Source organism: Octopus sinensis, linkage group LG3 (genome assembly GCF_006345805.1).
Source record: "Octopus sinensis linkage group LG3, ASM634580v1, whole genome shotgun sequence".
Taxonomy (NCBI): Eukaryota; Metazoa; Mollusca; class Cephalopoda; order Octopoda; family Octopodidae; genus Octopus; species Octopus sinensis.
Window position 1 is genome coordinate 127,667,653 of NC_042999.1, and position 25,436 is coordinate 127,693,088.

The 25,436-nt window shown below is 34.3% G+C and overlaps 1 protein-coding gene across 3 annotated transcripts in view; it reads left to right on the top strand.

The window, feature by feature from the left end:
- Window positions 1–25,436, top strand: part of LOC115209615 (nuclear hormone receptor family member nhr-48) — a 325,642-nt gene that overhangs the window by 250,964 nt on the left and 49,242 nt on the right. For all 3 annotated transcript variants that reach the window (XM_029778062.2, XM_036501298.1, XM_029778063.2), the window contains 2 exons: window positions 6,873–6,999; window positions 22,326–22,467. In XM_029778062.2, the coding sequence (XP_029633922.1) occupies window positions 6,873–6,999; window positions 22,326–22,467 (269 nt within the window). The remainder of the gene's footprint in view (window positions 1–6,872; window positions 7,000–22,325; window positions 22,468–25,436) is intronic.

The window sequence follows — 25,436 nt, forward strand, 5'->3', positions numbered from 1 at the left end:
TAAAGTATATACAAATTCCATTATTCAGTAATAAAGGAATCTTGACAGGAATCATCATTATACTAATGATTTTTTTTCTCTATTATGAGTCTAATTTTAATTGATTAAACAAATTTTTTTTGTTTGCCAGCTTTCACTTAATGATACACAAGTATTATTGATATATCCACCAGTAAGACTATGCAAATGCCATTGGTATAGCCAGTAACAATAGAATATTAAAAAAAAAAAGGAAAATGTACCATTAATATCTAAGCATCTTTGAAATATATTTCTTACTTGAAAAATGTCAAGGTTTTTAAAAATTTCACATTTTTATACTCTTTCAAATTTATAGTTTCTTCAACTTTCATATATACACAAGTTTATACAAATATCCTAGATACTTCTCTACTATATTTCTAGATTATGTCTGTGTATAATGTGCATCAGTATTGTTTGTATGCGTACGCCTTATGCATTTTTGTTCTACATACATTTTACTTCTATACTACTACTCTCTGTTTCCATCTCCCATACTTGAAAGATACCAAATAAACCATCTTTTCCATATTAAAATTAATTTGCCTTACTGTAAACTATATCATACATTTATATTTTATTTGAAGTGTTATCATCCACCTGAGTGTCTGCTGTCATATTTGAAACCACAACACTTAGTTCAACTTGTAGCAGCTGTGTTAGCTTCTCCATTTAATGGCTGGTAGTTTTCACTATTGCCAAATATTTAATCAATTTCCTACTCTTCCCTGGTGAATGCTCAACAGTTTTAACTGATTCATTTGCAATCCATATTTTCTGCTTACTTGAAAGTGGCTGTCTGTCTATCAGTCATCTCTGTCTATATCCATATCAGTCTATTTACTCTCCATCATCTCTATCTATATCAATCTCCATACTCTCCATTTTCTTTGTCTCTCTTCACATTCCTCTGATTTCTCTCTCATTTGTCTTTCTCTTCTTCCAATGCTTCTTTCTCCACACTTGTCTCACTACTATCTTGCTTCTCTCCCCCTCTTCCTCATTTTCCTCTCCTTTTTTTTTCCTCTTTTATATTTTTCTTTCTTTTCAAACTCTTTACTTTTTATTCTTCTACTGGCCATGTTCTTTGATTCTTCCGTCAATCATTGACCAACCCCTGCAACTCTCACTCAAAGGATATCATTCTTTATTTGATCTGATAAGAAATCTGTAAAATCTGATTGAAGTCCAAATTTTCACAATGTTGTACCTTTGGGAGCAAAATTGGTTGCAGCAAATTGCATTCACCTTGTAAATAAACTTTTTTTTTTTTTCTGTCAGTGTAGTAAATGTACTAATTTTGGAAATCTGTGGACATTTTACTCTGGAGATTAAATACAGGTACAACAATGATTTCCCCAAATCTTTGGTTCCAGAATCTTTCACTTTAGTCAACACACTCTATATTAAACAAATATTAGCTTTACTCAAATAATTTAATAAAATACAAGTATCTGTACATTAGTGTAAATGATACAACTTTATTATACTCCACTGTACAAGAAACTGTGAAACAGGGCTGCCCAGTAAACAAGTTTGATGACTGCAGGAGTTTGCAATTGCTGCTCATAAATTAGTGCAGATTATAAAAGGTTCCAGACCATCAGTGTCTGGAAAGTTGATGTTGTACTCATATGAGAATAGTTGAAAAACCCAACCATCCTCTCAAAAATATATTTATGTGCATTGATTAATTTTTGATGAGACAATCAATAGAAGAGGGACAGGACAAAGTCAGTGTCATTTTGGTGATTTTTCTCGGCCGGAGAGGTTGCTGTTGTTTGTTAATGTTCAGTTTGAACATTTGTTGGTAATCAGTATTTTGAAGGTTGAGCAATGCCATCTTGGCTTGAAATACTTCTTACAACTACTACTGATGCTGATAATGATGATAATGATAATATTTAAGTAAATATGTTTAACCCTTAAGCATTCAGATTAATTACTCTTGTCAAATGTGTTGCTCATTTAGCCATATTGCTTTGAATTAATCATGTATTAGCTTGTAGTTTTGAGATTTCAATGATGTGATTGTTTAACTTTAGAATGATCTTATAAGGTATATGTCAGGGTGGATCTGACCAGTTTTAACATGAAACAGAATATTTATCTGGATATGATCAGTTTAAATTATAAAGGACCTTGAAATAGAGGCCTAAAAAATGTGGCATCTAAGAACAACTGTACCTGTGATCATTGAAGCTTTAGAGGCAGTACTAAAATGTACTCTTAAATACTATGGCCAAATAATAGAAAATTCCAAGGCATCAGAATTACAAAAAATTGTTCACCTGAGTCTGTCCAGATCCTAAAGACAACATTATCAAATTGAAATTATCAAATATTTCACAACTGAAATATTACGAATTTAACAGAATCTTAGTTTTCAGAATGTGTTCCCTTTTCCCTGCATTATGTCGTTGCTGATAACACCCATAGTAAAACATCCAGCTTGCTGTAACTTGAGGTCTGTGGGTGAGACTTGGCGCAGTTCATATAAAACAAAGCAACAAAAATGTAAATGATAATATCAAAATTGTTGATCCAAGGCCAGCAATTTTAGGGGAGTTAATTGCTTATATCAACCCCAGTACTGGGCAACTACTTATTTTATCAACCCACCTTCGATAAAAGGCAAAGTTGACCCTAGCAGTATTCGAACTCAGAATGTAAGGAACCAAAAGAATTGTCACTATGCATTTAGTCCAACATGCTAGTGATTCTTGTTTTTTGCCTCCTTAACAATAGAAATTATAATGATAAAATATGGTTTCTGGTTTAGATACAAGGCCAAGAGTTTCAAATGAAAATGACTAATCAATTCCATCGTCCCCACTACTTGACTGGTACTTTATTTTATCAACCCTGAAAGTATGAACAGCAAGTATGAACTTAGAATGTAAAGTGTAAGGAATAAATATTGCAAAGCACTTTTTTTTACATTAAACGATCCTGCCAGTTCACTGACTTACTATCATTGCTGCTGCTGCTGCTACTACTACTACTACTACGACTACTACTACAAATGATAATGATGTTGATAATAGTAATGGTTTCAAATTTAGGCAAAAGATCAGCAAAAGAAGGGAAGGGGTTAATCAAGAACCATAAACTTCAGTACTTTACTAGTTCTTTTTAGGCCCCATAAGGATCAAAGGTACAATTGACCTCCACTGGATTTGAACTCAGAATGTACTAGAGATACAGCAAAACAATTTTTTCTTATGCTCTAACAATTCTGCCAATACACAGTCTTATTGCAACTACTACTACTACTACTACTACAACTACGAATGATGATGATGATGACTAGTAGGACATTCAAAAATTTCACATTTTATATAAATATTCTTATTTCTGTTATTGATGTATGAATTTATAGCCCTTTATAACATTGCTTCATGATGTTAAGGACTTCGAATGTGTCTTAATTTCATTCCATAGTTAGATCTGTTTAAAGTGTAACATTGGACACATATTCCAACAAACAGACTACCATTATTGGTTAGTTTTTGCTATGATTCTTCTCTTCAGCTGGAATAGGTTGATTGGCTTTATCTCTCTATATATAAAATGTCTGTCTGTGTGTGTATCCTTTATACAAATCCACAATTTTTCAGTTAGAGGGCTCGCACTTTCTATGGTCATTCAAAACCGTCCAAGGGTGGTCGTGCACATCTTTACATTTCCCCAGTCACACCGCAAAGCCATTAAAAAAACAATAGAAGTGACTTTTTTGTGAATTTTCTATCCAAAATCTAATCAAAATGCCTGAAACTTGATACGCCAATTAAATGCCAGCTAGCTCATTGTGATTGGTCGGAGATTTGGACAGTACTCACACTATGACCCAGCAATGCCGGGTCATAGTGCTAGTAGTAAATAAAACATTTTACTGTTTTTCTTGATCCTGAATCCTCTCATTTTGTGAGGCTCACCATTTTCAGTACAGATGTCACATCTTCCTGTGCCTTATTTGGTCTGCCTGAGTTACAAATTATGATCAGCTTGCTGTTTGTAACACTGCAAAACTTACATGAACCAGTGCCATGAAAAGACTGAGTAGTTAATACTTGTGGTATTGTCTTCGACCTAAGATTGAATTGTGTAAAGATGGGTATATGTATCAGTTGATTTGGGCCAACATATTACTGATACACCTCCGAAATCTATCTAGTCATGATATAGACTTGGAATTGTGAAAGCCAAAATTAAGAGCAACAAATCCTTCTGACGTGGCCCTGTGCTATTTGTGATAATAAAATTATTGTAATATTTCTATCTTGTATAATAATTGCACCAATTATTGGCAATTCTTTTGTCATTCCATATTTTTTTTGTTTGTTTTTCAATCTTCTCTTTCGCCTCACCAAATCGATTTTATTCATGTATTGGTAAATATTGTAGTAATACTGTTTGGAGCAATGATTTCCAACACAAAGCTTTATAGAGAAATTTTTAAAACACATATCTGAAAAACAGGATCAGGACTCTAATACCAATATTATATTCATTATGGGTTTATGTCTGCTTTCCATGTTGGCATTGGTTGAATGGATCCATCACATTCCAAGTCAATTCTTAGACATCTCACTCACATGTTCCTTTTCTGGCATGGTTTCTGTGGTTGGATATCTTTCCCTACGACCAATCACTTTACAGAGTGTATTGGATGCATTTTATGTGGTGATATTTAGCTTGATTTACAATTGATTGTTATTGTCTAGCCCTGGTTTAACCCTAATTGAGCAGGCTTGTGGCCAAAGTTATAATATCTATAACCACCACACTATTATTATTATTATTATTATTATTATTATTATTATTATTTAGTGTAGGACATATTTAAGTAGCAATAGAAGAGATGGTAGGAGGGCAAATACAACCATATCAGTGCGGTAGCGGTCATTGTATATTTAGAAGTAAAAGTTGACTAACCAGACCAAATAGAAATTTCTATAGATACAGTCTATATGCAAGCGCTCAAGATAGGGTGGATTCATTCAAATTCTACCCCAAAATATTGCTAGTGCACATCTTACCAGTCTTGGTCACATAAAGTACTCTGAGCTTGGAATCATAATGCAATCATACCTGTAGTTTGTTTACCAAATTTTTGTATCAGCAGTAAAGATTGGATAATAAGGTGTATAGTGTTCGTGGTTATATGCAGGTGTGCTGACATAAACACATGCACATCAGGCTCAAAATGTTGATTTATTTGTATGTATGTTTCAGCAACCAATTGTTTTCAAAGATATTCTTCATACAAAGCTAAAATATAAATAGCCATGAAATGCTTTTTTTTTTCTTGCTTTTTTCTTTGTTTTTTTTTTTTGCTTTATTTTTTCCATTTTTATTTTATATTTACATCAGGTTCAGCACTATTCTGATATTTTAATGAGTTCTTTTTATGAGTGCAGTTGGCCTTAGCCCTCTATTACTATAGTAACATAGGCCTACTACACTCAACTGTAGTATGCTGTAGTGTGCTTTTATGCTTGCTACACTTAATTGTAACTCGTTGAAGTATATTTTATTTGCTCTACTCAGCTGTGGCTTGATGTGACAGACCTATGTTTTTGTAACAAAATTGTTGCTATAGTCTGAGCTATTTTATGATCAAGGCCTGCTCAACTTGATCGCTGTAGATGTGCAGGTTTACTATACTTGACATATAAGAGACTAAATGACCATGCAACAGAAATACTGTACATGCTTAGGTAATATATGACAAGCTATGTTGCACTTAATTCTTGGAATACATTAGAAACTGTTTTATGATTTGAAGGCTCTAGAAACTGCTTATTAAGAAATATCCAAGAAATCATAGGTAGAGAATAGCAATGGAGTCAGTGTGGCATCATTCAAGGTGACTTATTTTCTCCTCATTGCTCTGATCCATCTGAACACAGTGCTTCAGAAAAGATTGCCAACTGAAAAAGAAAAAAAAGAAATGGGACACAACCTTAATTGTCTCTTCTTTAATGGTGATCTTTAAAAAAAATAATAATAATAATTTGTGTTGATCTCTTGAAAAATGTCACAGAACTATTCAAGTTTTGTGATTTGAGTTTGTTGAAGATGTAAAATTATAAGTAAATGTATGTGAAAAATGTAACTTGAATCCATTAAAAGTTTTAATACTGTTGGTTATTGAATCATATATCTATTATACACACACAATGGAACCTCATTTTACAAATTTAATCTGTTCCTGATGGCCAGTCATCACCAGGAATAGTTGTAAGCCAAAACTATTTTGTGTAAAAGAAATTCAAGAAAAGGCACAATGACTTCGAGCAGGGATGTGCACTGTGCTAAAGTTAGACAGCAACTGACACTCTCTCACTGATAACTTCCAGCTTCTCACCAACCATTGTTGCCAGCTTGCATGTTTGTTACTTGAAACACTGTTCATCACCCGAGATGTTTTATGCTCAAAAAATTGTTTGTGATGAGAGCATTTGTAAACTGAGTTTCCACTGTGTGTGTTCTTAAAACAGTATTCTCCAAATTAGGATGTGTATCAGGGTGTATTCCACAACACAGTCTAATATTGCTTTTGTTGTATGATAGAAAACTGTCTTTGGATTTCTTTATTTTGCATTCAAGCCTTACTCATCAACATACCACCATACCATAATCATTATCATTTTCACTCTCATCAGCATCCCCATCACCACATTCCCTTTTCATTATCCATTACCACTCTCATCCTCACCACCATTCCTATCTTCATTACCAACATAAAAAAAATTATCATCGTGAATTATGTTTGCATGTTCCTGTCTGTAGTAAATTAATTATAGGATATTTTCTGACCTTGTCTTTTTTCTTTTTTCTTGTAGGGAGATTCCAGTGAATACTAGGCCTGTGATGAGTTCAAAAAATGGAACTAAAGCCCCCCTCTGTAAAGTCTGCGGGGATGAGTCATCGGGCTTCCATTATGGAGTTGATTCCTGTGAAGGATGTAAGGTAGGAAGTTCGGTTTATATTTTTATGGGTTTTTTTTTTCTTTATTTATAATACATAGAAAAGGGGTAAAAAAAATAATTCCATATATATTCTTAAATACCCTTTTACTAGTTTCAGGTTTTAGCTGGTCATGCTGTGGTGCCAACATCTAAACATATATATATGAGTAAAGGCATGGAAATGAGTGAAGCTAAGAGTAGCTTCCAATTCAAATGAATGAATATATAGTAGCATTTCAAAATAAAGCACAAATATATTGGTTTATAATTTTGGCAGAAGGCCAGCTGTTTCAGGAGAGGGGATAAGTTGATTATAGCAATCACAGTGTTCAACTGGTACTTATTTTAGCAACCCTAAAGATGAAAGACAAAGTAGACCTTGGCTGAATTTGAAGTCAGTACATGGAAACAGATGAAATGCCACTCAGCATTTCATTCTGCCAGCTTGCCACCTTAAACACAAGTAAATATGATAGTATATTTATGATGCATTTTATTTAAATAGGTATCGTGACACTAATACTATAGATCATCATCATCATCATTTAATGTCTGTTTTCTATGTAAGCATGGGTTGGACAGTTTGGCAGGATCAGGTCCCACATGGTTTTTGTAGCTGGGTACTCTTCCTAATGCCTACCACTTCACAGTGTGTACTGAGTACTTTTTCCATGACACTGCTATGAAAAGAAAGGAAAAGGGAAAAGCCCCCTTGATTGAGTTGAAGTGTATTTAAAGGAGGATAAGGTAGATTTAGGCTAGGAGTGGTGTTGATGGCTAAAGTATGATAGAGAGACGAGCACAGGTGTCTTGCTATAGAGCTGACACATGGATACCCTGTATTTATGTAAAGGTAAGTGAAGGGAGATAAAGATATTGGTAACTAGGTGCCAGATATTACTCTCCAGGTACAAGAAGATGAATATAAAGGAGAATATAAACAGTGGTGAATCAGAAGGAAAGGAGAGGATGGATTATTTCATATATATATATATATATATATATATCATCATCATCATCGTCATTTAACATCCACTTTCCATACTGGCATAGGTTGAATGGTTTGACCAGAGCTGGTAAGCAGGAGAGCTGCGCCAGCTTCGGGTCTGATTTGGCTTGGTTTCTATGGCTGGATGGTTTTTTACTTGGCACTGGCACAGGTGCTACTTAACGTAGTGCCATCAGGTGAATTACTAGAATTAGCAGGCTGTTGGATAAAGCACCTTGTTATGCTTGGTTTTGTTGCTTTATGTTCTCAGTTCAAATCCAACTCCATCCCACTTTGCTTTTCATCCTTCTGGGGTTGATAAAGTAAACACCAAGTGATAAAATAAGTGCTGAAGTTGATGTAACTGACTATAGTATAGTAGGCAGTAAGTAACCCAGCTTAGCCTCAGGTCAATGACTGAAAGTAGTGAAAGTATGTACTGTGTGTGTGTGTGCGCGCACGCTATTAAACTTTATAAACACAAATTTGAGACAGAAAAGAGTAACAAGCTGAATGATAGGTCTCAAGCCATCTATCTTTCAGTAGATGCCTAGGCCCATAAAAACTTATTTTTATAATCTCTCTCTCTCTCTCTCTCTCTCTCTCTCTCTCTCTCTCTCTCTCTCTCTCTCTCTCTCTCTCTCTCTCTCTCGCTCTCATTTATCTTTTATTTACAGTTAATTGTTTTTGTATCATATCACTTTATACCAAAGTAGTTTTCCTCTCACTTTTTCTTCCTTTTCTCTCTCCCTTTCTCTTGCCTCCACCTCTTTTCCCTGTATCTTTCTCCCCTAACTCTTCCTGCCACCTCACTCTGTACTTTTGACCATTTACATCTTAATCCGTAATTTTATACATTAACTGAACTGACATTTTCTAATCTGATTCATTACATTTTAGATTAAAATTACATTGTTGCCATTTTTGTTGTTGTGCTGAGGAATGCAAGATGAGTGGCAAAAAACACTAGAATGCCAAAACACATAGATCAAAATAGTTAAGCCACTTCGCATTGTGAGTTCAAATCCCAGTCCATTCTACTTAGCATTCCATTTTGTAAAATTGATATTGTAGGCACAAGAAATACAAGATGGGAAGAGAGGAATGGCCAGCAATCAATTCATGTCAACTGTATCCTTACTCTGAATTAAAGTGTGACTTTATTCCAATGGAAGAAGTTGTTGCTGCTGCAATTAAGTGACAGGATCAATAACAAGACCTTGTCTTACAGTGATATCTAAGTTGCTTCATGCTCTGAGTGCAAAAACGTCCTGGCTAAGCTTTTCCCTTACTTCCTTTAACCCTGTGGTATTCTAATCAGCCTTATCCGGCCCAGATATTCTACCTGTTTTATGTTCAAACTGACCAGATCAGGCCTCTCACATTTATCTAACAATGTCATTCTAAAATTAGACACTCACAAAGCTACAAAATAACTGGCACTCTGTCAGTTACAACAACAAGAGTTCCAGTTGATCCAATTGACGGAACAGCCTGTTTGTGAAATTAATGTGCAAGTGACTGAGCACTCTAGAGACATGTTCTCAGAGAGATTCAGCATAACAAAGAATGTGACAATGCTGGCCCTTTGAAATACAGGTACTACTCATTTTTGCCAGTTGAGTGAACAGGAGCAACATGAAATAAGGTATCTTGCTCAAGAATACATGTCACCGGGGATTGAACTCACAACCTTACAATTGTGAACCAAATACCCTAACCACGAAGCCATGTACCTTCATACTACAAAATAATGTATGATAAGTTGAGCACTCAGAGAGTGTAAACTGCCACCAAGGCATCACCAATGTCCTCTCAACGATTAGCCAGAGATGATTTTTTAAATATCTGAAATACACTCGACTGCTCTCACAAACAAGAATACTAAAAATGAACCCGACTGCTCTAAAAAAATTAAGTAAAAAAGCTGGAAAAATAATCCAGAATCCTTGTCCAGTACCTGATCAATCCCAAAATCTAATCAGTTCATGCTAGTCATGAAGCCAAACATCCATGTAAGTTTCATCCAAATCCATTCAGCAGTTCTTGAGATATCTTGTCCACAGACAAACAAACAAACATGACTGAAAACAATACCTCCGCCTTTGCTAAGGTGGAGGTAATAAATAAATATTACGTTTCATATAAAGTAATCTAAATGCTAAAAGGTTTAAGCTACTAAAATTATAACCAGTGAAATACTAGTTCCTCTAATTGGCTATACCATCATCATAACACTTTTAACATCCACTTTTTCCTTGTTTGCATAAGTTAGATGGAATTCATAAGATTTTCTATGTCCAGGTACCCTTCTTACCCAACCCTCATCTATCCCAAATGAAGTAGATTTTCTCCATGACCAAACATGTTTTTATGGAAGATTGGAGAATGAAGGACACCACCAGTATGATGGTGGTGCTTATTTGCAACTGTTATGTGATACACAAAATAGGCTTCTTCCAGTTTCCTCCTACCAGATCTCACACGGCTTTGGTTATCTGTGACTATTGTAGAGGGGCCACACAGTTGGATTGAACCCAATGCGATGTGTTTAGGAAGTAAACATCATAGCCTTCTACTAAAGAAGGCTGGAGTTTTAATATTAAGATACACAATCAATATTTATCACTATCAAGGCTAGAACCTTTTCCACTAACATTACTACTGTCATACTATGCACCACTGTGCTGTGCATGTTGTCTTCAAAATCAGCTTTGGTCTAGGTTAGAGATTGTATTACCACAAAAATTTGCATCACTAGGTGCTTCTTTACACCATTCCCTTGTGCAGCTGTTAGATATGGCCAATGAGAGTGGTAGACTTACAAATACTGGAACAATTTGCTCACTCTTACGATTGCCAAATGCTCTGTGTTTATGCTTTAGATTTGGTATCAAACTTCAAAGTTCATCTGCACAAAAAGCATCTCAATTGGTTCGGTCACACACTCCATCATCCACAAGATGAACTTGTCCTTGCACCAGAACTTATACAGGGACAGTGTAAACCATTATTAGGTGGACAGTCAATTTTTGAATCTAGCTAGTCATTGTGCATACACTCATAACTAGTTGATGATTGCTATGTGATCACCAGGCACAATTAACTTCAATTTGTGGTGATACTGTGAATTCATTGTTTCAGGTCTGTCCAACTCATTCTGGGGAAAGATACAAGCACAGGTACTATTGTGAAGGCTATCACAGATTAGATGTAGTAGCCTGGATTTAATTTATGTTTGGAATTATTTCATAGCACAAATCTTCTGGGGAGAGGCATAAATGCCACCCCTTCCCATTTCTATTTTTACCTATTTCTGACTTAGAATTAAAATGTCCAAGTGGATGATGTGTATGGGCATCTTCAGTACAAACTTGTTGTGTACCTAAATTAACTTTAAGTCTGTCCACCTGGTTGTGAATGTTACTTGTTACAGGTTAGCATGCTATCCCTGGGAATTTTCCCTGCATCAGCTTAATGCTCTATGGAGGCAGCTAATTCTATATTATTTTAAAAGTGGTTAGGAAACTATGAGAAGCAACCACGTATTTACATTTAGTTCTGATTCCATGTTTTCTGTTGTATGATTTTACAAAATCCACCATTAATGCAGAGGAATACATGCACATGCGCACACAACACACTTCCTGTCTACCAAATTTCGCTCGTGGCTATTGAAGAAGAAAGACATCTGTCAACAGTGTCTGTAGTACAATCAATGGGAACAAGCCCTAACACACACACACATATAGTGACCTATAACAATTTCATTCGCCATTGACCTTACCTCATCCCCTGTTTGCCGTTCATTGCATTCATCTACATCTCTTCACACTGTCGAGAACTTACTCTTGTTTCTCTGTCCCTATCCCCCTCATTTGTGGGTATGGCCTTACACCTCATCACTACCACCTCTCTCCAGTTGGTTTAGCCATATATCTCCTCTACTACAAAACACTTGTTCTTATCCCTTTATCATACACCTGGCATCTAGCTGCCTCTTTCAGTACTACACCATCACTCAGTTATAGAGTCTTGTGAGTTACTGAGTGACCATAATAGTGCCAGTGACACAAAAAGCAGTCGGTACACATTGTAAAGTGGTTGGCATTAGGAAAGGCATCCAGCTTTAGGAACCATGTCAAAGCAGACATTGGAGCATGATTCAGTCCTCTTGCTTGTCAGATCCTGTCAAACCATCCAACCCTTGGCAGCATGGAGTATGGATGTTAAATGATGATGAGAGCAATATGTAATTAAAAGAAAAAATAACAACAATAAAAACTGACAGTCCCTCAGTTACAATGATGAGGGTTCCAGTTGATCCAATCAACTGAACAGCCTGCTCATGAAATTAACATGCAAGTGGCCTAGCTCTTCACAGACACGCATACCCTTAACATAATTCTCAAGCAGATTCACCGTGACACAGAATATGGTAAGGCTGGCCCTTTGAAATACAGGTACAACCCATTTTTGCTAGCAACATGAAATAAAGTGTCTAGCTCAAAAGCACAATGCACCACTGGAAATTAAATTCACGACCTAACAATTGTGAGTTGAATACCCGAACCACTAAGCCATGCGCCTTCACAAACGATATATATAAATACATACATGCACATTATTGCCCATTTACCAAATGAATTAATTTTTTAAAGATAGTTTCAAAAAAACTTCTACATTATTCAGTGTATCCATAGCAAAAATTAACTCCCATTACTTTAAGTATCTTTGTAAGAGGCAGCCATTAAATGGTATATTGATGAAGAAATATTTTTTTAGGATTGCTTCTTCAGCAAGAAATTTGAAGTAATAGAAATGTAGACACTCTTAATTATAACGTAATTGTATAATTACACAGCTAGACATATTGTTTACTCTTTGCTTTGTTCATACTATTACTTGAAAACACACACACCATTATCATCATCATTGCATTTTAACATCCACTTTTCCTAGCTGGCATGGATCTGGCCATAATTTTAGTGAAGCAGATTTTTCTACAGTTTGGGCATTTCCCCATGTCTAACAAACCAGGAGCAGCCCAGATATTTCTGAACAGAGGATTACAAACAAATGAAACCATTTGTGTGAATGGTGATTCTCTGTTTACAATCTACATATACATGGACACAACATGGAGAATTCATACTCAATCTCTCTCTCTCTCTCTCTCTCTCTCTCTCTCTCTCTCTCCTCTCTCTCTCTCTCGTTCTCTCTCTCTCACACACACACACATGCATATGATTGGCTTCTCCCCATTCATGTCCACCAAATTTCATTCACAAGGCATTGGTTAACTTGCAGCTGTAGTAGAAGACACTAGCCAACACCATCTGCACAATAGGTACAAACCTTAAACCACATACACACACATGTGTGTGTTTGTTAACAGTTATGTTTTTTTTTTTTTTATGTTGTTTCATTTCTAGGACTGTAATTATATCATATATCTGTGTAAATAGGTAACAAGTTTTCCATTAAGATATGTTATATTGAAGAGAAAACATGACTAATGATTGTATTTATAGTGTGTTTGTGTTTGCATATGTATGTATGTTTATTACATCAAAAGTTAAGTCTACTCTGAGTTTTGCCTTCGGCTGGGCTGGGCTGTCAGTTTTTGATGTTATAAACATACATTTCTCTCCATGCTGCCCAACATATTGAGTTCAGTAGCAGATAATGTTTATACTATGTAAAATAAAAAAAGTCTATTTTTTAATATAATTTACAACTCGTACATTATGATGTGTGCGTGTATGTATGCATGTATGTGTGTATACATTGCGTACATACATATGTAGGTATGTGTATGTATGTGTACATTGTGGCCAAATGATTAGCAACTAAATCACCGCACCTATCCAGTTTATATGGGGAGGAGTACTTCACAGGATTAAAAACAAAATCTGGAGAGGAGATAGGCACCGCCAGTTCAGCTGCCTATTGAAATACACACTGTTGTGCATCTACAACTCCTTCAGGCTATGGATTTAGGTTAAATGAATAATGTGTGTGTGTGTGTGTGTGGTAGAGAGAGAGAGAAAACTGTGCCGGTTTGGTCATGTGGTGGGTGTGGATGAGGACAGCTGCATAAAGAAGTGCTGAGCTCTGGTTGTGGAAAGAAGCTATGGAAGGGGTATACCCAAGGAGACGTGGGACGAAGTGGTGAGAAAAAGGGTCTTCAGTCACTAGGCCTCACTGAGGAAATGGACAAGGGACAGGGAGATGTGATATGCTGTATTTGAAAAGATGTGTCGATCCTCAGGAAAATCGCTGTCATCCATACCCACAGGCCCATCCTTTGCAGGTGCCGGTACCACATGAAATACACTTGTGCCAGTGCTGTGTAGACGCACCCATGCCAGTAACTTGTGAAAAGCCTCAAGCTCATTCTATAGAGTGATTGGTGTTAGAAAGGGCATCCAGCTGTAGAGACCATATCACAACAGACAATTGGAATCTTGACAGCTACTCTGAGTGGCCAGCTACACTTTTCTAAAAATTCTAGTCACTGCATTGAGGTTCTTTTGATGGTGTGTGTGTGTAGGTAGGTTGTATGTGTGCAGAGTTCTGTACATATCTGTATTTTGATGCAGGCTATGATATCTGCTTGGTTTCTAAAATTAATTTTTCTCAAGTCGTTGACTCCACAAACACTCGCCCCTGTCCCCACTTCCATCTCATCCCCATAATACTATTAATCTTACTCTTACTTTATAATTCTTTCTGAGTGTTGAGTATGAAGTAAGTTGTCCTACATTAACATACCTTTAGCAAGTGTTCCATGAACCACCAAGGAATGCCATGTTAACACAACATAGTGCTTACTTTCTCTCTCTCTCTCTCTCTCTTTAGCATCAGATAAATCATGTGACTTACACAACATATGTTAGTCAAGACCTTACACTATTATCCTTCAAATAGGACAAAAAGTTAGCATACCACTCCTCCCTCCCCCATGAACACGCAAGCACACACACACACACACACTTTTCTTAACCGTTCTTTTTGCTGTCTTTGAAATTGTCAGTCAATGAATTTACCAATGGGTGCCACCAGCTGCTCTTCAGCATTTTTCTTTCTTCAATTATTCCCCAAACAGTATTCACATCTGTATGTTTATTTTCTTTATATACTTTTATTTTTCATTGCTGTTTTAACTGTAATTCTATTCTTAAGCCTAACCTTTGTGCTTAATTTTCTTTCTTTCTTTTTCTCCTTTCAATTATTTTGTGAAATTCTTCAAACTTTCAGTTGTGTTTAAGAATTAAGATATTTTGCGATGAAATGGCAAATTTTTAGGCAGCATCGGCGGCTACAACAGGAGCAGCAACTTCAAAGAATATTGCAAAATTGATCATAATTCGCTCAGTTACATAATCCTTCCTTTCATAACTTCTATCTTTTACTCATTTGTCTTCAACTCTTATGTCAGTTTTTAGCTTTCTTATATCATGTGTGACAGTTAGTCAGAATCATGTACTGGGCACTTTTTTGTGGTATACATTCAGATATCCGGAAAGAATAGAAGATAGAATGTTGCATTGAGTTAGTGGTTGTAGTATTTTGATGATTGAGGGTTTACCAATGAAGCAGATAGTCCCATAGGTGTAGGCATGGCTGTGAGGTAAGAAGTTCACTTCGCATCCACATGATTCTGGGGTCAGTCCCACTGCATGGCACCTTGGACAAGTGCCCTCTGCTGTAACCTTGTGAGTGGATTTGGTTGGTGAAAACTGAAAGAAACTTTTTGTGTGTGTATATATATATATATATGTGTGTGAGTGTGTATCTTTTACCATCTCCTTGTCTTGACATTGCATGGTAGTTGTAAATGAGTATCACTGTCAAGCAAGCAGTGTCTTTCATTTCCAGTCTTCCATGGAAACATGTCTGGTCATAGGGAAATATTACTTTGCATGAAAGAAGTGAGGGTCAGTGGCAAGGAGGGCATCCAACAGTAGAAAATTCACATCAACATATTCTGTCCATCTCATGCAAGTATGGAAAAACCATAATGATGACGAATTACAAATTGTACCATTGTGAATGTTGAGGTAATGCTGGGCTAGCTCTTGTTCAGGAGTGAAATATTTTCTGACTCTCAAAATGAATATTAACCTCTGAATTGAATGTTACTAATATGAGAAAAGAGAAAAACATTGCTGATCATAAGGCCAAGCATTTGTTGGGCAAGTAAATATTTCAGTTATATATATTATTAATGAGTAGTGAACGTGTTCTGTTGTGTATATACATTTACTTGATATGTGTAGTATTTGTTAACTTGATACTGGTGAATGATAACAAGAGTTGTGTTTCTCCTTGGAAGACATTTTTTAAATTTCTGTTTTGTGGACGTTATATTTTACATACTTGGTAGGTAGTGTTCAAGGTTAGTGTGAATGAAACCTACGCACTGAAGGTTTTGGTAGGTGGAGATTCCATCATCTGGTTTGGAATTGGAATGTTTGCATGTGTAGTTAGAGGTGAAAACAAGCAACTCATCAGTGTAAAGGAAGAAAAATGTTTGATCTATTTTACTATAGTCACATATGAAAATAATCTCTCTCTTTCACACACAATCTTCCTTGTAGCAGAGTAAATGCAGTAACAAGCGCTCAGTTTTTTGTTTAAGTCAGATTCCAGAAGCAGTTATGATGCGACTGAAACTAACTTGGTCATTGTGACTTTACATACAGTATGATGAATACAATTTTTATACACATTAAAAAAGAAAGTGGCGTTGTAGTTATTGAACCAAAGTAATTGAGATGTGTTTTAATAAATATTTCTTACACTTGTAGAAGACTGCAAACCTAATCATTTAGCATCAATCCAAAGACATGACTGCATAAGAATGAAAGTCAATGTTTTTAACAGCCTGGCGGTATTTGAACTCCCAGTATAAAGGGACATAACTAAATACTACAAGGCAGTCTAGTGTTGTACTGTCCTTGACACTCAGCCACCATTAGAGAACTGCTCTTAAATATAACTGCAAATATTTTGTGACTAATTAAATAATTGTTAAATATAATAAATATTGTAATTTTAAAAAGCATTGAACAATTTATATTGTGTTTTAGGTGTGAAAGAATGCACTTTGCATTGCAGATGTTTCTTTTTGGTCTTCTTTTAATATATGGATAAAATATCCACTTATACCCTTATAGCAACCTCCATTTTACACACACACACACTTCCCCCCCCCTTGTCTTTCTTTCTCATGTTTTTCAATTTATTCTCAATTATTTTTTCATGATTTTCTCCTGCTCTCCACTATTCCTCCTTCTATCTCACATCCCTCCTTCCTTGCCTCTGTTTGTTCAATTCACTCATATCTCTCCCTTCCTACATCTCCAATTCTATTAAATCTCTGCTATTTTCTTCCTTTTAAACCACAATAGATTTTAAACTGTTCAATATCTTTTCTCAATTTTCTTATTTTCATTCACAATTTATCTTCATATTGTCTAACTTGGTTTTTCTATCTTTCATTTTTATCAATCTTATTCCAATATTTTTAATATTTTTTTCTTCTAGTTCAATCTTTCCTAGCTCTCTGCTTCTTTTTCTTTCTCCCTCTCCCCCCATTTCTTTTTTGTTTTTTTTTCCTCCTTAGCTCTGCCTTCAATTACAATTTTCCTCCATATTTCATCCAATAAAAGTAAAGATGCTGATGATGATATTAATAAGAATTCAGATATTTTCTTTCTTCTTTCATTCATTATTTTTAACATATTCCCTCTACCATTTTACCTCCTTTTTCCCATTGCTAAATTCTGAAGCAGATAGATCACTAGTATTACAAGAATGGCAGCCATTTTGTACTGGCTAGATAGATAATAATCAGTTTGATTAATTGCTAGGCTTTTTTTGACCAGACTGACATGTCCAAAACTCTTTCCTCTATGTAATATTGAAGTAACTTCAAACAGCTGTCTTTGGGCTTGATAGGAGAAGAATTTAAGAAGAAAATAAATGAATAAAAAATATAAGCAAAAAGAAAACCTTACTAAATATTTAATTTTGTAATGATTTGGTCAGCATTGTGTAATTTTGTTCGCTATAAGATTGCTTTGATGGTGTTTTTCGCAATAGTTAACAAAAAAAAAAAGAAACATTTTAATATTTATGTCATTGAAATTTTTATTTACTACTATTACTACCACTACTGCTGCTACTTCTACTATCATCATTATTAGGTACAAGAATTCAAATTCCACCAAGGTCAACTTTGCCTCTCATCTTTTCAGTAGTAGTTTAACACTGGGGCCAATGTAATCAACTAGCTCCTCCCTTAAAATTTCAGGCCTTGTGTCTGTAGTAGAAAGAATTATTATTGAGTAAAAGAGAAGCACATGCCATCAAAGTGACACTGGGATACAAATGTACAATGCTCAATAAATCCCTCATGACTACCTGTCTAGTAAGGGTACACCAGGCACATGCATCACAATCATATGTACACAACATGGTGACCTTGCAACATATATGCAACATGGTGACACAGCACTTGACCTTGCAGGTGGGGCCCAGTTAGAATTTTCCTAGTTAGAGTTGTTTAATGATGATGAACAAAACATTCATGTTTCCAAACACGAATTATTCAAACACCAAAGAATTCCTCTCAACACATAGCTTTGATGCTCCCCCACTTATCTTGCTCGTGATCAGAGATACATATATCGTCAGCCACCAAGGGACATGCTCAACTGGTTATGGTCAAACAACTGACAAGCAGATCTGTGATATTGAGTAGAATATTTGTCGTAGCCTATCTTTTACACCAAGACAAATCATGTACATGTTAACATTTCTAATTAGTTAAGATCAGAAGTTATGAGAGCCACTGCTTCGTACTGCATCAGGATGTTTATTATTTAGTCATTTAAGGCAAGAAGCTGGCAGAATTGTTTGAGCATTAGTAAAAAAATTCTTTGTAGTATTTCTTCTTAATTATTATGTTCTGAGTTCATATTCCACCAAGGTTAACTGCCTTTCATCCTTTTACAGGACCGATAAAATAAACACCAGTCAAGCATTGGGGTCAATATAATCGACTAAATCCCCTTCTCTATTAAAATTACTGGCATAGTGCCAAAATTTGAAACAATGATTATATTTATTTAATTTTTGTTTTTTATTTACATATACTGGCATGCTTGCATGTATCAGATAGTTTATTTCTTAGAGCAGTTGCTTTTACTGTGAAGTAGGAGAAGAACTTCATTTATCAGATAGGCAAACTTGGAACAGTTGAATTACTGTATTTATAAGGAACCTCTTAATTTTGGGGGCTTAAAATTTGGAAAAAAGGTTTTGTAAGAGATTATAATACTATCCATGTATAAGAAACTCCCATATATTTTTAGCCTAATTTTTGACAAAAATGGGTTCCTTATACATGTTAAAATATGGTATGTGCCTTATCAGGATCACATTATCACTGTTGTAAAGCTAGAACTAATGTCCATCTAGTCAGTTGTCCAGGAAGTTAATATTAGAATTATCTTTCTTTCTTTTTTTTTTTTTTTTTTTGAGAACAGAGAAATAGTGGAGAGAATTTATGAGCTGGATGTATTATTGGAGAGTCTAATGAGCTGAATGTATTATTGGAGAGTCTAGTTTAGTGTCTGAGATATGTTAATTTGTGGTGTCTACTTTTTATCCTTCTGTTATCTTTCCAATAAAGGTTAGTTAGGACATAAATTCTTTTACTAAAGAACACCACTAACCATTTTAATGTAATAAAAATTGATTGCTTGAATTAGTTCTGGATCACAAATTGAAAATGGGATGAAGGTGGGATTTAAATGATTTAATTAATCTCATTGCATGATTAGTGTGTGACCAACCACATCAGGGTCGTGTCAGTAAGGGATTCTCTGTTTAATAGAAATAGCAACCAAAAATCTCCTTCAAATTACATCTTACCATCTTTACTAAAAAAAAGGGCACTTTAGATAATATAGATGTGTGTACCTTTAAAAATGATTATGGATGGAATACCTTTGATCAAAGATCCATTTCATCAGGACTGACCTTAAAATAAACAACAACCCTGGAATGGTTGAAGAAGAAAAAAAGTTCATTACAGGAAAATTTTATTGCTTCTGCAACCATCACAGAGGGTTTTAATGTGTTAATCTTAAATGGTGTGTTGTTGATCCTTAGGTCAATCCTGATGGAGCAGACATATGATCATAAGCATCCAACCATGACTCTTCTGTCTGTTTTCTTTTTTAAAAAATGATGTGATTTAAAGGAGATTTGTCTATTATGTGTAGGCAGGTTGAGTGATAATACTGAGTTTCTGTCATTGACTTGTGCTCTCTTTCTGGAATGGTTTATAGAAGTCAAAATAAATGAAGTTATTTCTGCAGGATTTGTGTGTTTTGAAAATCATAAGAATGTTACCAAGTCGAACAGAGATGAATATTCAGTCAATTCAATAACTTGCTCGATTTCTCTTTAACCATTCAGTTACCAACCAGCATGGGACTGCCTACAAGCTTCCTGTTTTAAAGTGACTTATATTAAACATTCTACCAAATGTGTCATGTTAATTTTTGTTCCAAACGCCAGTTTAATAATAATGAAGTTATTTTACTAAATCCTTCATTATTTTCAAAATTTATTGAAGTAAAGGCAACATATTCTGGCAAATGTGGTTTTAAAAAAATGTGGAAATGAAGAGATAATTATATATTGACCAGTAGCTGTTGACATGGTATTGGTATGACACAAGATTGGTTTGATTAAAATCAATGAACCAGTTATAAACTATGCAATAAATGCAATTTGTTAACTCCATCATTTGATAGTCTTTTAGTGTGTGTGTGTATATATATTTACAGAAAATAAAGTAAATTTCAAATGCAGTATAGCTGTAAAAACAGCAGAAAGATTGGGTATTTTACCCTTATAAGACAGAAAAGATTATCAGCAGATAGCTACAGGACTTGAACCTGTATCCCTCAGGTACTGGTTGAGTACTCTACCATTAAGCTAAATGGCCGATTGACATCAATCACCATCAAATTAAACGCGAAGTAATAATAGTTTGTGGAATATATATATATGAATACTGCAGTATATATGCCGTTTAGTGATAGATACATGTGTAGTAAATGTGTACATACTTTGTGTGTATAACAAATGCCATGTATGAATTTTTACATTTGTGTATATGTACTTGTCCCAAATGTTATGCTGTATGACCAGACCTAGAGCCATCATCATGCAACTCATATAGAGAGAAATTATTTAGTGTATGTTTCATGGGAAGAAAGGAGTAAATGATAGAAGAATGATTGAGAATCGTGGTTGTAGCGGATTCCTCATTGGCTAGAAACATATTTGTTGTTTGGTTTCAGGTCTCTTCTGTATATTAGGGATTATGGAACTGGGTTGTCTTATTCTGTATTACTCTTTCCTTAACAGTCTACCAATTTCTCTTTCTCTCTCCCTCCTTTTGTATTCTATTTTGCTTATTTCTTTTATATTCTGTCAGTCTTCTTTGTGTGTGTAAATATATGTACATATAAGTTTGTGTATGTATATAAATATAGCTGTGTTTATGTATATAGTTGTGTATGTGTGTAAAAAAGAACAAAAGACAATGTACTATCTAGGTAGGTACATTTGAAAAGCAGTTGAATATGGACATTATTGAGAGATACTGAGAGAGAGATATATAGTATGAGTATCATGTCAGAAAGAGTGATAGAGAGAAGACCAAAAAAAAAAAACAATGATCAATCAGTGCAGACAAGCATGTGTGTGCACACAACATACACACACTTGCAAACAAACACACAAATACATGCTTCTAAGGTGTAAAAATAACTCAGACAGACAGGAAAATTATTTTAATAATAATATAGATATGTAAAAACAGTTCTATTTTACTATGTGAACCAGTGTATGTTCTTGTACATTTGCTTATGTACATTCTCACCAAACTACTTTGGCAAGTATACATTGTTGATGAGGTTGTAATAAGGTAGAACATGTCCAAATTTTCTGTTGTGCTTGCTGAAATAATTGAAATTATAACTAAATTTGAATTAATTACTGATTTCTAACATAGCTAAAATAGTCTGCTATTGTTTTTCTCCTCATTGAATAATTATTTTGAATTTGCATTAAATATATCTATGGTGGTTTAACTGAATCATTCCTTCTGTACAAATATAGACTCATGGCTGATAGTTTTGTTTAGGACATTGTTTCATATATGAAGATATTAAAATTTTAAAAATCAATTGATACATTTCTTCTTTGATTTGCTACATTTTTTTCCCATTTTTGTCTGTCTTTAGGGATTCTTCCGGCGCTGTATAACACAAGGGATGTCCCACAAATGTGCTAATGAAGAGAAATGTGAGATCACTCCATTCACAAGAAATAGCTGTCAGTATTGTCGCCTTAAGAAATGTTTTGCAGTTGGAATGTCAAGAGAAGGTATGTTTACCATAAACCATTGCCTAAAATTTTCTTTCTTTCAGTGCATATCTGCGTGTGGCAGTAGAGAGTGCAAGAGCGAGAGAGAGTTATTATAAATGCAATCCATCAAGAAGTGAAGTGACGTTGCTGTGAAGACTTAAACTGACAAAATTGTTTTAACAGGAGTTTTGAGGAGGATAAAGATATGCTAGAATAAAGCCAGTTTTTCGAATGGATCACGTTATTAATAAATCTTTTTGTAGCTCGAGGCAATCTGAATGTTTAAAATAATATGTGACACACACCTTGATTTCATATAAACATCTGATTGTCATGAGGTTGTAAATTTACATATATTGTCATTATCTTTTAGTAGATTATTTCTATTCTAACATCACTTGTTAAGTACTTATACAGTCTGAAACATTCTGCTTTCCGGATTGCAAAGTTCTGCACATATCTCTAGTCTATTGATTTCAGTCTAACCTCATCATTCAATTGAAGTTGTTTGCTATAACCATTATTGTCTTGGATATAATACATACTGTCCTGACATTTAAGACATAGGATATCATTGCCATTTTAAGATAGCAAGTTTGTTCAAGGAAATTTGGCTGTAGAAGCTTGTATTTTAGCTTAGTTTCATACACTTTAGTGTTTACATAGTGATGTGTTTTATCAATTATTTTCTATTTGATTGTCTCTACAGATTCATATTGTTTGCCATGAAGTTCTGTTGTTTCTATGAATTAACTGGGTTATCTTAAAATTGTCTGCCTACAAAACCTAAAGATAGCTACCTTACACTTAAATATAGATTGATAAAAGGAAAATTTTGATATTTCCAGTAAATTACTTTGTGAATAGTTGTTAATATAACTTACTTGAAAACCATCTTGGTAATATTTTAGCTTCTATTATGAAAACTTAGAGATTCCCCAAAATTTAATTAGTTTAAACTGAATTGTGTATTTTATAAGTTTTAGTGAGTTGTTTCATTGTTTTTCAATCATTTAAAGCATCAAAGGACTGGAAATTATTGCATTATAGTCTCTGAAATATAGATAAGATGTTTTAGGATATTTAATCGTTGTTATAAAATGCTCAGACCATTTCAGATTTCATGCTTGGAACAATTTTGTAGTTTTGATGTTAGTGAAAACAAATACCAATTAAAGTCTTTAATATGGGTAAATATAGGCTGAAATGTTAGGCCTGCCATCTTGCAAGTGTTCCTGATTGGGAAGCATTCTTGTTGTTTATTTGTTAATGATGTTTATATCATTTTTGATTTTCTTACCTAGAACTTTACAGTTTATGAATGTAGTTTATAACTGGGGTTTCACAACAACATGTTAGAAAATGTTTTAATTCTTTTAACCTGTTGATTTGCCAAACACTCATCTCAGGTGTTTAAAATCTGATTGATAAACATCTATAAACTTAGCATAAGCTTAGAGATTTAATGGCAACATTATAATCTTTGCCATTTCAATAGATTCGCTATAATCCTAATAGTAATTTTAAATAGTTTCAAATCCAAAAGCTTTCTCATATTTTTATGGTTCCATTCACGTTTATGGTAATGTTAAATAAGTTATGTAGTTATCATTTATTACTTTAAGTGAACATTAACCTTCATATCTTTTCAGACATCATATTTAGGTTACTTTGCATCTGTAAAATCAGTCCCCTAAAATATATCTGGTATAATGCAATATTAAAAATATTACTTGTAACATGTGGATCAATGCCTAATTTCAGTTGTTTAGCCCAAAATCAAACCTGATCAAGCATTTATTTCTTCATTTATTTATTATTCTGTTTGAAAAATTAGGTTTCTATTCCAAGTGAGTCAGGTAAAGAAATACTCATTGGTTTACATCTATGTATGTCTTTAATTTAATTCTGTCATTAAATTTTCTTTCCCCATGGCAATTTGCAAATTGTAACCACTTTATTTGCATATTGTACTTAACTATTGTGTTTGGTTGTACATCAACCAACTGGAATGTTTTAAATGCAAGCCATTCTGATACTTAACTGTTCAATAGCTTCTTAATGAAAGCCAAAACCTTTTATATGAAATAACAGTAGAATTCATGAATAAATGTTTATAGATTAGTAAATGTATGTGTTTGTATGCATCAAAATGTAAAAGGTATTGACTTCATTCTTCATAAATTAATAGCTACTTCTGTTGAGTTGTTCCTTTCTTGTTCATATTAGTACTAGATTCTGTTTTCTGACTTTAAAAGCCTCTGTAAATTCGTTTACTTCATTGTTCATTGCTACACAGTTGAACCTGAGACAGGTTTTAAGAGGAACATCTCGGACCTGTTTTGTAAGGAGTCAAAGATTGTTTCTTGACACTTGATAAATATTGATACATGAAATAAACTGCCGTCCCACCATCCAAACATGAGTGGTGTGGTTTGAAAACTCTACCATGAACTCTTATGTTTTTACAACGCAGATGCATAGTTCTTCAGTATGTACCAACTGTTAAGTAAACCTTACAGGTATGTACATAGAGGAGTGGAGCAGGACACTCATTAGAAACATTTCAAACTTGCCTTTATCACATTAATTACTTTGATTCTCCTCCTCCAACCGTTTCTGTTTTTCCCCTTTTTTTTTGTTTCTTTATAAAATTCAAAGGATAGAAATAATTGAATATATTAATGGTGCTTTCACCTTTGGTAAGATTTGCATTCAGAACCAGGAGTGGTTTGGGTACACCACATTATATATCTTGTTCAACTATCACTTAAAAGATTACTAGTTTGTATTACATCATATATAAATATACATATACATCTGCAATAGAACAGGTGTAATTTATATTAACATAATGATGAATGCAATATATATATTTCTAATTAATGGACATGTACAAACTTTGAGATAATTTGTTCCAAGTTGTGGTGTAATGCTTATAGTGATGTGAACAGAATACTGTGGATTTCCAAAATTAGGCAGAATAA